General features: G+C 47.0%; 1 protein-coding gene across 1 annotated transcript in view; it reads right to left on the bottom strand.

The window, feature by feature from the left end:
* fbn2b (fibrillin 2b) overlaps positions 1-12,399 on the bottom strand; it is a 408,379-nt gene extending 395,980 nt beyond the window's left edge. Inside the window, exon 1 of the mRNA XM_072482639.1 lies at positions 11,913-12,399. Coding sequence (XP_072338740.1) covers positions 11,913-12,088 — 176 coding nt within the window. The 5' untranslated portion in view covers positions 12,089-12,399. The remainder of the gene's footprint in view (positions 1-11,912) is intronic.
* Between the last annotated feature and the right edge of the window lie 1,202 nt (positions 12,400-13,601).

Here is a 13,601-nt window from a genome sequence, read left to right as displayed (position 1 = left end):
CTGGCCGCGATCGGGGCCCACCAATTGGCGGGCCGGCCTCTCTGCCCCCCCGCCTCCTTTCTTCCATGCTAGCTCCTGTAGCCCTGCGCCATTTGGCGTCGGGTAGGCGCGGGGAAGAAGGCCACTGTGCATGCGCTAGTTGGCGCCGATCCAACTGCGCCTGCGCGAACCCCGCGGTGCCGGGTTCAGTCTGGGATCGGAAGCTGGAGCGGCGGAGGCCGCTCAGGCGCCGTCCTAGCCCCCTGTGGGCCACAGAATGGGGTCCTGGAATGGGCGCTGACGCCGGAGTAAAACGCTCCCATTTTTACTCTGGCGTCGGCACTTAGCCGCCCGATGGGAGAATCCCACCCAAGATGTTTCCTGACTAGAAACCATACCTTATCTCCGGACCACGCTGACACTGCAGTTACTGTGACATTCATACAATGCGCACTGACTATAATTCATTCTTTTTCTGTTAAAGTTATCCTTCAAGGAAACAAGGAACGTTTTCCAAAATATAAGAAATTCCAGGCAGATGGTGAGATGTGGAGGGATTTCAAGGCTTTTGGAGCATCATTATGTAGTGTAGAAATATCTTTTCCCAACAATTCACAGTACTTGGCTGCTTTAGGTCAGGGGGTAAACTCTGAATAACCCACAAACAATTTGATCCCAGGATTGATAGGATATAGGTTTATTACAACAAAGATTAACAACTCTGGTCGGATTTATGGATGCCGAATAATCCAAGTAAATAATTCAAACCAAAATGTTGCCTCTGTACAAAGATAAATATTTGGCCTGCCTTGTGATTATACAAGTGCCAGTGTTCAGAAGATAGACACTGATATGGATTCCTCTCCAGGAGGATGTCAGACTAATGGGAAATGAGTTTCAGGAGAGATTGATAACCAGTTTCAAACACATCCTATATCTGTGTGTGACTATTGACTATTTTACAGAAGGAGGCACACTAATCAGCATGCCCCTGCTCTCAAATATCTAAAGTCTGGAGGCAAATAGAATTGAGTTAACGTGAATGTCAGGCACCCAACAATTTCAGCAGTAAGACTGTTTTGTTGCAACATCATAGCCACACTTTTGGCAGATCTACGCTCCCCCAAGGTGGATTCTGAAGTGGGTGGGGAGCATAAAATTGAATGGTTGGGAATCCCCCTGGGATCCCCTCCTGCCCAGACCCAGATGCAATTTCACGCTTGGGTGGGCAAGGCCTCGGGTGGGAAACCTACCCATCCACCTATTAAGACCCGTTATCCTGCCCAGCCTCAATTTTTAGGCTGTTGGGAGCAGGTGTGGGTAGGGTGGGAAGGTGACATTAAAACATTTCCCCATCTTGGGTGGGATGGGGGGGGGGGGGGCGGGGGGGCTCACTCTGAAGACCCCTTCAGAGTTGGAATGCCCTCCCCTGGGACATTGGAGCTCCAGGACCCCCTCACCCCTCCTGCCCTACCACCCCCTCCCCCAATACCCCCACCCCCGAAGCCACGACTGCAACCCCCCCCCCCGCACCCCCCCCCCCACCCTCGCATCACCTACCCTCCGATCTCTGGGACCCCTGGGACTTACCTTTTCAAACGTCCCAGGACTTAGTCCCAGACACAGCACTGCAGTACTGCTTATGGACACAGCAGTGCTGTGCCTGGCCGGGTCGAAGAGTTTTCAGCCAATCTGGCGGGACTTGGATGGACTGAATTCCCAACCACTGCCAATCAATGCAAGTGTTAAATGCAGCGGGTGTTTGAGAGTCGCCGGTTACGCGTTAGGCCCCAGCTCTCAGGATGGCGAGCACTGATCCGCTCGCCATCCTTAAAATTCTGCCCTTTGTGTTGGTAAATCAAACTGTGTTGGTAATTCATAACTGATTACTGGCTTGGGGGGTTGTGTTGGCCACAGTATGATGATTAATACACTGCTACTCTGCAATCAGCTGCCAAGCCCAAGACCTGGAATGCATTCCCTGTGATCTTTGGCTTCTCTACCTTCTTAAAAATGCTCTTAAAACCTACCTCTTTCACCCATCTTTTGGCCAACTGCCCCAATGTGGTTTGATGTCAGATTTTCCCACTGCAAGGACATCATGATGGCGCAGTGGTGAGCACTGCTGCCTTATGGCGCTGAGGACCTGGGTTTGAATCCTGGCCCTGGGCCATTGTCCATGTGGAGTGTGCATATTCTCCCTGTGTCTGCGTGAGTTTCATCCCACCCCCAAAGGTGTACAGGATAGGTGGAATGGCCATTTAGTTGGAAAGAAATAATTGAATGCTCCAAATTTATTTTTAAAAATATTTTCAGGGCAACATGGTGGTGCAGTGGTTAGCACTGGGCCTACGGAGCTGAGGACCCAGTTTTGAATCCCAGCCCTGGGTCACTGTCCGTGTGGAGTTTGCCCATTCGCCCTGTGGCTGCATGGGTTTCTACCCCACAACCCAAAAAGATGTGCTGGTGAGGTGGATTGGCCACGCTAAATTGCCCTTTAATTGGAAAAAATAATAATTGGGTACTCTAAATTGATTGAAAAAAAGATTTTCTCATTGCAGCCACTGTGATAATCGCGCAGCATGCATTAAACTCACCCCCACTTCCATCCCCGATAATGCTTCTGTGAAGCATTTTATGGTGATTTAGTCTGTTAAAGGTACTACATAAATGCAAAATGTTGTTGTTGCTTCCAAAGAACTGGGGCGTCATTCTCCGCCGGCGGGAGTCTCCGTTCTGCCGGCGCCCGGGGGTTTCCCGACGGCGTGGGGCTGCCCCACAATGGGAAACCCCATTGACCGGCCGGTGTTACGGAGACTCCCGCCGACCGGTCGGCGCAGAAATGTGGCGGGGCGGGATGGAGAATTTCGCCCCTAATTTGCACTTACATCAAAAACCAAACTTGGTCAACACCAGATGGATACCAGATCCAAAAAGGAAATCCTAACCTTCAGCCTCCCCATGTCCATTGTATACAATTGCTATCCAAGCAAAACATTCCAACATCATTCCTGATCCAAAGATAGCATATTCTCTAATTAGCTGACTTAAAAGAAGCTCACAGCTTTAAACCCAAGCAATCCATTTTAACAGTCCAGTCATTATTGCATAAAATGGACAGTCCTGTTACTGGAATAGTTTCATTTTGTTTGAATTACTAGACTGACGATGGATTGCAACAGATAAATCAACCAGTGTGCAATAGCCTACAACAGGAACAGGGTACGAATTAAAGGACTGCAGGCACATACTCAGATATCTGATCTTATCGTTGAAAGACAACCTGGGAATGGCCAAGGACCACAGAGCAGGATATCCCCATGGTTGGAAAAATAGTGAATCATGTAGCAGCAACTAAGTGACGTCAAGCTGGGTTTTAAATGACGGCACATAGTAACGTAAAGATAGAAGGGAATGTTTCAGGACATTGAAGATGCAGGGAGGAGGAAGTTGCCATCAGGATAGGTTCTTGAAGTATCGGAGGAAGCGAGAATTCGACAGGACACTGACCACAGCTTTAATCGCCCATTACAGTGCAAAACGCTCTGAATCACTTTGTATAATCATTAGTCACACACACATGGGACAGAGGCAAGCTAGGAATGGTAAAGACAGTACTGGAATTGGTGGCTTTAAACTCTTCTAAATTAGTGTCCCATCACCCTTCTAAGGGTAACTTGCTTTCAACAATTTATAGACATTGGTTGCAAAGCAGGAACATTGTTAAACTAAGACTACGTTGGTCACGATTCAGTTCTGAGATCATAAGGGAATGTTTAAAGCATGTTCACATATCTGGGCTTTGTTTCTGAAGTAAATTCCAAAGGCCTAATCAGGAACATAGTTGGGTTACTAATTGTGTTACTGTGTGTGAACATCCTTATTCTTGGGCTTTGTGCTGCAGGAGGAACATTGAGGAGATTTGATGTTTATTAAACCGATGAAGGTGGAAGATCTTGACTCGGGGGATAACAATCTTTGGAGGGCTTTAAATCTGCGAGTTTGGAAATATAATTGGGTGTCCTTGAAACAGGAATTTCTAACCATCATTTGGCATTATCCATTGACCTCTGATAGGAAATGCATGCATGATTGGGATCAGACTCAGCTACATGATCCCTCAGTACGGGAGAGTTTACCCTGCAGTTCCTTCCCCAGTAAACCAGTGGGAAAGTGCTTCAGTAAGAAATTAGTCAGAGCCAAAGCATTAAGATGAATGAAAAGAAAACAAGGATTCCAGAACACACAAAGGTTCACACTCTGCAATCTTTCAATATCAAAGCTCTCAAGTTGCAGTGACAACACATTTCAAACTGCACCCTGGCTTGACGTTTGTGGGTAAAGGGTCATGTATGTTCACCCAAATCTGCACCCATATCTGCAAAAAGTGTCCTTAACCTGGCCAGAGAGCGCTGACCACAGAGAACTCACAGTCGTCACAGACTTTACTTTGTATGATTCATTCAGTCAAATTTCCATTTTGTTTCCTGCCTGGCTCTCCTGTGAGGAACAGGCATCTGGGCCACACTAAGGGCAGCACGGTAGCACAATGGTTAGCACTATGGCTTCACAGCACCAGGGACCCCGGCTTGGGTCACTGTCTGTGGGAATCTGCACGTTCTCTCCGTGTCTGCGTGGGTTTCCTCTGGGTGTTCCGGTTTCCTCCCACAAGTCCCAAAAGACGTGCTGTGAGGTGAATTGAACATTCTGAATTCTCCCTCTGTGTACCCAAACAGGTGGCGGAATGTGGCGACTAGGGGCTTTTCACAGTAACTTCATTGCAGTGTTAATGTAAGGATACTTGTGACAATAAAAATTATTATTATTGTACTTGAGTTTACAAAATCTTTGCATTTCAGAAGCTGCCTCCAAGTCCTCCAGTTCGCACTCCATTCGCAATGTCTCCAGGCAGGCGGTACTGAGAAATTCACACCAGCAGTTGGGCTCTGCACGACTGATACCCACACAGGATAGTCTTCTCCTGTTAATTGTTGGATCACTGATCAGCGAAGTTCACGCAGTAGGGTAGGAGCTCCAGGTGAGAATTGCAAACGCAGGGACTGAAACTATACCTGTACCAGGGCTGAAAACAGCACCATACCATATATATCCCAGGTCTGTAACAGGCACCATCTCAAAATGCACAACACATTTTTTCTTCAGCAAATATAGAGGAATTTCAACTTTACTTCATTAAGAAGGCCTGGGGAATCCTTTCATTTATTAACTGAAGCATTAAATATAAGTTACACAAGAACTGTATAAAAATGGGGTGAAGATGGGATCTGTAATTCACTGCCTTGATGGAAGCAGAGGGAGAAAACTTCAACACATTTAAAGAAAAGGGGCGAAATTCTCCGGAAACGGCGTGATGTCCGCCGACTGGCGCCCAAAACGGCGCCAATCAGACGGGCATCGCGCCGCCCCAAAGGTGCGGAATGCTCCGCATCTTTGGGGGCCGAGCCCCAACATTGAGGGGCTAGGTCGGCGCCGGACGAATTTCCGCCCCGCCAGCTGGCAGAAACGGCCTTTGTTGCCCCGCCAGCTGGCGCGGAAATGACATCTCCGGGCGGCGCATGCGCGGGAGCGTCAGCGGCCGCTGACAGTTCCCCACGCATGCGCAGTGGCGGGATTCACGCCAGCCCCCCGCTCGATTCTCCGGCCCGAATGGGCCGAAGTCCCGCCGATAAATTGCCTGTCCCGCCGGCGTAAATTAAACCACCTACCTTACCGGCGGGACAAGGCGGCGTGGGCGGGCTCCGGGGTCCTGGGGGAGGCGCGGGGCGATCTGGCCCCGGGGGCTGCCCCCATGGTGGCCTGGCCCGCGATCGGGGCCCACTGATCCGCGGGCGGGCCCCCAATGTTGGGGCTGGGGCCCCAAACGGCCTTGTTCCGCCGGTAAGGTAGGTGGTTTAATTTACGCCGGCGGGACAGGCAATTTATCGGCGGGACTTCGGCCCGGAGAATCGAGCGGGAGGGGGCCCGCCAACCTGCGCGGACCCCGGACCCCGCCCACGCCGCCTTGTCCCGCCGGTAAGGTAGGTGGTTTAATTTACGCCGGCGGGACAGGCAATTTATCGGCGGGACTTCGGCCCAATCGGGCCGGAGAATCGAGCGGGGGGGGGGGGCGCCAACCTGCGCGGCGCGATTCCCGCCCCCGCCGAATATCCTGTGCCGGAGACTTCGGCAACCGGCGGGGGCGGGATTCACGCCAGCCCCCGGCGATTCTCCGACCCGGCGGGGGTTCGGAAAATGTCGCCCAAGGTGTCTGGATTGGCACCTCAACCACCGTAACCTTCAGAGCTATGGACCAAGTGCTAGAAAGTAAGATTAGGCCACTTGGCTGGTTTTCTGGCCAGCACAGACATAATGGGCCAAGTGGGATCTGTGTGCTGTACATTTTCTATGATCCAAAGATTGAATTAATGGATTACCCTCATTTCACTCTATTGTAAAAACGCGAGAAACGGCAAATAAATTAAATTGCCTTGCAGTTTTCTTCATCAATCTTATTTCCTCTCCTGTAATCATCGACTTCTACTGGGGTGCCGTCTCTGATTGGGGTGCCATTGCCTGGGTGCCGTCTCTGGCTGGGGTGCAGTTCCCCAGGTGCCATCACTGGCTGGGGTGCAGATCCTATTTCTGGAATTTAATTCTATAAGCATGAGAAATTTTTCAGAACTCAACCCCGCATCCACCAAGTGTCCATTCTTCCTGAATCGGGACAATAATTATCAATGCAAACTACAGAAGTACATGGGTGGCTACATAATTGAGCCCAAGCAACTTGTCAGCTATATCTAAAATTACCCACATTCATCAGGATATGCTCTCAGGAACCCTGCCTGATTTTGACTTCCTTAAACCTTGTTGAGTCAGCCTCATTTTAGGCTCCATCACTACTGCCAGTGGTTAAGGAACCTGAGCCATTCCTGATCTGTATCAATTATTGACAGACAGAAAGGTTAAATAAGAAACTAGAAGTTAAAGTGCCTTCTTTTGAAAGATTCAGGAACACAGACACTTCCTGTTGTTCACCAACCATTCACTGAAGCAAACCCACAATTTGAATCAATTCTAATTGCTGTCTCCTTTTTCCCAGAGTTGCTATCAGGATTCATTTGAAGATCACAGCTGTTCACTGGCAAACAATTACATTAATTTTGCCTCAAAATCAGATGAATGTCACAGCTGGCAGTGGTAAGTATGAACATTATCTATTGTACGGGTCCTTTAAATTTGGAATTATACCTCTGTCCATGGAGAATAACTGGAATGGAATGACTACACTACCAATCGGACTGGGTATTTACGGAACACATTTACATCAATACTTCTCTGCAAGATATGTCAGCATTTTGTTGAAATAGACAAAGGGCTGTAAGTACTGGCCTCCAATACCCCCAAGTTTCCTTCCCTGCTCTGCTGATCCAAGCCAGTTAGAACTTTTAATTGAAGCAGGAAATTAACATGAATTGAATTTATTCTGGGTTAAACTGCCCTAATAGACTGCAATAGACTAAACCTACAGTTTAACCAGTCTTTGATCAAATCTGCAGATATATCTGACATGAGAATCAGGCTAATAGTTAATCCCCTACCTAGTATTCTGTTTGGGTCAGAGGATGAAGGCTATTTTATTCTGCCCAGCATGATCCAGTGATGCAATAAATAACCCAACCAGCAGGCCTGAGTGGAGAGATGTAAATGGACAGGTATTCTGCAGTTATTGTGTTGTACATACTTTTTTTTTCTTCAGAAGATTAAGCAGATGGGGTGGAGTATACAATATGATACACTGGCTTTGGCTGTGGAACTAGAGGTTGAGTCCATGATAGGGTAGATTACACATGGACTGCAGAGGGAGTGGGTCAATTGAATGGCATTTCATGTCCCGTACTCTCTTTTGTTGTGGTCTTTATGCAGACACTGCGCGGTGGGATCTATGCAGACGCTGCACGGTGGGATTTACGCAGACGGAATATAACTTGGCTAATCTACATCTTTTTTTAGTGGCTTTTAAGTTCCCAAAATTTAACAACAGCACATATTCTTCACCCTTGTGAGAATACATACTTTTTGGACAACATTTTCACAATTTCTTCACTCACTTTATTAGGCTATACTTCCAGAGACACCATTAGCCCCTGGCATATCAATAAACTGGCCATAATTCATCTAAGAGCTGAGGATATTTGACTGTGAGATGCATCATGTTCAATCATACCATCTCCTGGCTGCATTTGCACAGATATATTCCAGTTAACCAACTGGATAATGATCTGGTACAGCGACATGAGCAATTTTGTTTTCTTGTCCCGCTGAAGTCACTTTCTACTACACAATGCTCCTGACCAAGAGAGTAGGCAAAGAGCTGAGTTCACTCCTAATAAAGCTCTTCAAGCTGCTCGGACTCGAACAAAGAATTGTAGGAATTTGCCCCAACCCACAAGACTAGAATCTCACCTATCCACAGACTGGCTGACTGTGTGGACCATCTAGAAAGGTTTTGGGTCATCTTGGAGACAATCAACATTAACAGAAAATTGGCCAACGAAAAAGTTTCATGCAGTGAAATTCTCTTGATTTATAAATTATCAAAGTAATGGTCTCATCCCATTATTAATGAATCAGTATACAAGTCTGCAGCAAACAGTGATTTCTGTAACACAAAACAGCACCTTCCTTGCAATCATATTTCATTGGCAACATCCACCTCTCCAAAAATAATGCTGTTCCAAATGTTGCAGAAATTGCAGCAGAACTTTGGACCCATCTCTGGAGAGAACCATTAGGAAGGTCTTCTGGAGAAGGCAGTCACTCATGCCTTGGGTTCGACACTGCATGGACTACAACTCCAGTGTTATTTAACTAGGCTCAAAATTAATTTGTGGCAGCTGGGCGGGGGAGGGGGGTGGGGAGGTACAGACAGAGAGAATTTGACTCAGGACTGGGCAGAAATAAGTTTCAACCTAACGATTGTCAGAGCCTTTGCTACAGTATAAAAGCACTCCAAATTGTATTTACATGCAGTGTGCTGTGTCACTCAAAGACAACTTAGCACGTTCCAAATTGGATGAAAGAATTACAGTGCAATAGAAGAAGGCTGGTCTTTGAATCACTGGTTAACACAAGTTAAAAGAGCATGAGAGACTGACTTTTGCATTTGGTCTTGTTAGAAACAGATTCATTCCTGTAATGTAATGGCAATAATGTGCTCACACTGGATTTGTCTGAACCAATCCAACTCACCTTTCGCTAAGTTTTACTTATTACACCAGAGGAAAGATTTATTGGCATGATCGATGAAAAAGAGGCAAAACAACACATTGTCAATCTGATGTTAGAAATTAATAACATTTCCATCAAATTAAATCCATCAGTATCTTCTCTATTACTGCTCACGTCAGATTACCAATTTACTGCATTTTTAAAAAGGATTTAGTAATAGTTACTGTAACCAAAGTTTCAAACATGGCACTAAGAACCATCTGCCTCAAAAAATCTGAAGGATATATATATAATCTATGACCTGTAATGTAGATCTGTGAAGTTAAGCAAGCGCATCAAACATATTAAAGGCAATAAAACAGCTATTATCTCAAGGCTTCTTTAAGAGAAAACATTAAGGATCTCTATGTGTCCTAGTGGGTATTCACTGATTCCACTATTTTTTTCATTTAGGGGATGTGGCCGACATTAGTTAGGCTGGCATTTATTGCCCATCCCTAGTTGCCCTTCAGAAGGTGGTGGTGAGCTGCCCTCTTGAACCACTGCAGTCCCTGGTAGGGAGGGAGTTCCAGGATTTTGCCCCAGTGACAATGAAAGAGCAGTGATATATTCCCAAGTCAGGGTGGTGAGTGGTTTGGGAGGGGAACTTCCAGATGGTGGTGTTCCCAGGTATCTGTTGCTCTTAACCTTCTGGATGGTAGCAGTCATGGCTTTGGAAGGTGCTGCCTGAGGAACCTTGGTGTGTTACTGCAGTGCATCTTGTAGATGGTACACACAGCTGCCACTGTAGGTAGTGGAGGGTTTACATGTTTGAGGAAGGGGGAGCAATCAAGTGGACTGCTTTGGCCTGGAAGTTGTAGAAGGGTGGGGGTGATGTTCCCCATATAATAAGTCTTTAGGTTACAGACAGTACATTTGCAATAGTGAATTCATTTCACTTAGAAATACATTACAGATTATTACTAATAAATCTCAAAAGTTTCATTGGGTTTCCATTATCTAGAAAAGTGATGATTCATGCCTCCTGCTTTTACATTTTAATATACAACTCTCACTGCTTTTGCAATTGAGCAACTTTGTGTCGGCACATCTTTTGTTAACCACACTCTATATGTGTAACATTCAAAAGAAATCACACTTGGTCCAATTGCGACCCAGGAAAATGAATTATTCATGAGGTTTTAATCTGAATTGAAGATCTCAGGAGCATATACATTTCGATTCAACTGACACCTAAAAAGTTCATTGCAGCTGAATGACAAAATCTCCCTTTGAAACTCAACTCAAGGAGCTATGGCACGGGCTGGCTACTTGCAACACACACCATGCGCCTTGCCCTGTCAGAGTCTAGCTTTGGGGCTTCTGGGCACCTGCCAGCTAGTGGCTGAAAGCACAATGTCCCCCTCCTTCCATTTCAGAGGCAGGTCAGCAGCCCACTTGACAAGAAAAATGCAGATTTCTGTCAAATCTTCACACAATTGAATTCCAGTCCCTCAAACCTCCGGGGTAATTGGTTTCTAGTTTTGTAATTTGTACAAAATCCTGGCTGCTGGCCAGCAGGAGAAGCATAACTTCAAACTCCCAATTATTCCCACTATATCTTTGACAACTATCTGAACGCAAACATCAGCATTGCCAACACTGTGCTTTCACTGACTTGGCCCGTTTCACCCACCGTTTAACCCCACTCATTTCACTGCACTTATTCTCTTACAACTTTAACGAAACCCAACTCATCTACATTGGCCGTATGGGACTCCCATTAATCAGACCTCTCTGCCTTTGGCAAATTACAATGCAGGTCACTGGGCCCAGGCTTTCATGGAGGAGAAAAAAAAGATGGGAATATTGAATGTGATCCCAAAACAATGACAACATTTCTGGAATCCCATGTAATTAAAGAATGGAATTTGACTTATTTGGCCCTTTCTGAACCATCACTGTCTGAATAGGATGAATTTTCTGAGCTGATTTCATGTGCTACTTGGGGCTCTGGGTTCTGAAGAGATGTTAAACACACAGAAGGAAATGTACTCGAACAAGTGCTTTGAAATACTTTTTTGTTTAAATCAAGTAGGTCCTATAAACTCCCCTTTAGATTTTGACGTTTTGCCAGCCCAGGCCACGGTTCTCTTAAGATCCCCTTAAGATCTCTGCCACCACTCCTACCGCACCCCACCCCACCCCATGTCACATTCCAACCAAGACAAAGAACTGGGCTCCCCTCAAAACCTGTCCTGAATTAATTCAGATCCTCTCTTTGCATTCCGGGATATCTCGCCCTCCTTTCCGAATTGAAACCCTCGCCGAACATCCCCTTTGCTTGGAGCCAAACAGCTGACCGGCTCCCACTTTTTAAACCGCATTGCCAACACACACACACAAAAAACCCCACACAAAGTTTAAAGGAGACAAGCGCGCGAGTGAGGGGGTAAGGAGTGACCAAACACTCCGGGCTTGAGAGCAAACGTTGCCATTTCCTGATACCTGGTCATTTCTAACAACTTCGGATTCTCAGACGTGTTGCTAAGCACCATTTGTGTTTTGTAAAAAGAAATTAAATGATAAAAAGTTTTACCATCAACTACGATTCTGACCATGGCCACATTTAGAATGCAATGGACTTCTCTATTTTTCCTATTTAAAATTTGACTGTAATTCTGTTTGCGGATTTATTTGCAATTTTAAGGACTGAATTTTACCCTCTCAAGCTGTCTTGACCTCGTCTCCTGACCCGCGATTGCAATTCTCTGTCCCCGGCTCCTGTGAATCTCGCTGCTCCAAACTGGCTTTCTTGTTGGGTCAATGTTTCTTCAATGCAAAGACAGATGAGAATCGCACATCCCAGTACAAACTTGGCTGTCCACCATGCCCCCATGCTGCAACCTCCTAGAGAACGCTTCAAACTGTTGCAAAATGAGCGCCCCCCGCCCCGATCCTCTCCAATTGGGCTGAAGAGAGAGAGGGGGGGAAAGAAAAAATAAATTAAAGAGTTGCCTCAAAACTCCCACTCAAGTGCTGACACAGGCAGCAGGCGATTGCGAGGAATGGAGGTTGTGAGCACTGTGTACACAAGGGTTTTAAACAAAGACGCAAGAGTTTATCATCAATGAGCGCTCTGCTGAGCAACATCTGCTTTTAATCAGGACATAGAGAATTCCTTCAGGGTCGGGAGATCCTGATCTGCTCAGAGCTCTTTGTTTGGTTGGGGGGGGGGGGGCGGGGGGGATCTGGGCCGGGCCGGGGAGGAGGTGGGAGGAGGGGGTGGACGCTGGATCCCAAACTGGAGGCGGTCCTTCCTCAGCAGTGGTGAGAGGCTATTAGAGAAACCCAGCACATTCCTGAGCCCAAACGCTTCTCAACTTCCACGGGGGTCCGAAATTAACAAGGAAGCAGCGAAACAGCCGCAAGACTTGTCAATTTCAGGTCAATTTCCATACTCTCTCCCAGCGACCCGGGCACTTCAATAAATGCGACCTCAGGGTAGAAATAACATCACGGGTCGCCAACAGATGAGGGCAGAGCTGGAAATGGGTGTAAAGCGGCATCTGAACCACCTCATCAAAGTGACTTGCCTTTGTGACATGTTACATTCCCAGTCGACTGGTCCCCAGTTAACCGATGATGATGATCGGGGAATGCAGTCAATAAAGTTGCTGCTCCAAAGGCAGTCCGGCAAACCCAAGAGTTGGTTCTTCCGCCGTCCCAATTCTTACTATCCCCCCTCCCCCCCCCCCCCCCCCCGAGAACTGCACTTCCGAAGCCAACATCTGGCTATTTTTAAACCCTCGCTTCAGAATTGATTTATTCCAACCGATTCTTTAAACGGGATGATTGGGCTACAGATAAATGTGCTCCACGTGGCAGGGTTTGTGAATAACCCACCAGCTGTCCATTGCCGCTGGCACCATGCTATCTACACACACTATTACCAGTCAGCCCACCACCCCCTGCCCTGGGCATAACGCTACATCCCGGTGTAGCACAGAATGGGTGAGACAACCCCCACCTTTATGAAAGAAAGCCAGCCCAACTCTATTATAGAATTGTCATTTCGAAGAATCCCTACAGTGAGGCCACTCGGCCCATCGAGCGTGCACACCGAGCCTCTGAAAGAGCACCCTACCTCGGGCCCCCTGTCCCCCCGCCCTATCCCTGTAACCCATCCTAACCTGCACCTTCCTGTTCTCAGCTCTTCCAACGAGCTTGTCTCAAAGATTGCAACCTTTGATTTAATTAAACCAGATTCAGAATGACAAGAATCCACAAATTCACAGATGATTGGAAAGCAAGTTAAGTCAGGGGGAATTTAGTCCGCTCAAAGTGTAGTCGGGTTGCGGAAAGAGGAGGTTCAGGTGGCAACATAAACAGGGCCGAGGAAGAGTGCATTT

The sequence above is a fragment of the Scyliorhinus torazame genome, chromosome 18 (genome assembly GCF_047496885.1).
Source record: "Scyliorhinus torazame isolate Kashiwa2021f chromosome 18, sScyTor2.1, whole genome shotgun sequence".
Taxonomy (NCBI): domain Eukaryota; kingdom Metazoa; phylum Chordata; class Chondrichthyes; order Carcharhiniformes; family Scyliorhinidae; genus Scyliorhinus; species Scyliorhinus torazame.
The sequence above is the reverse complement of the archived record's forward strand: the minus strand, read 5'-3'. Positions and strand labels throughout refer to the sequence as shown.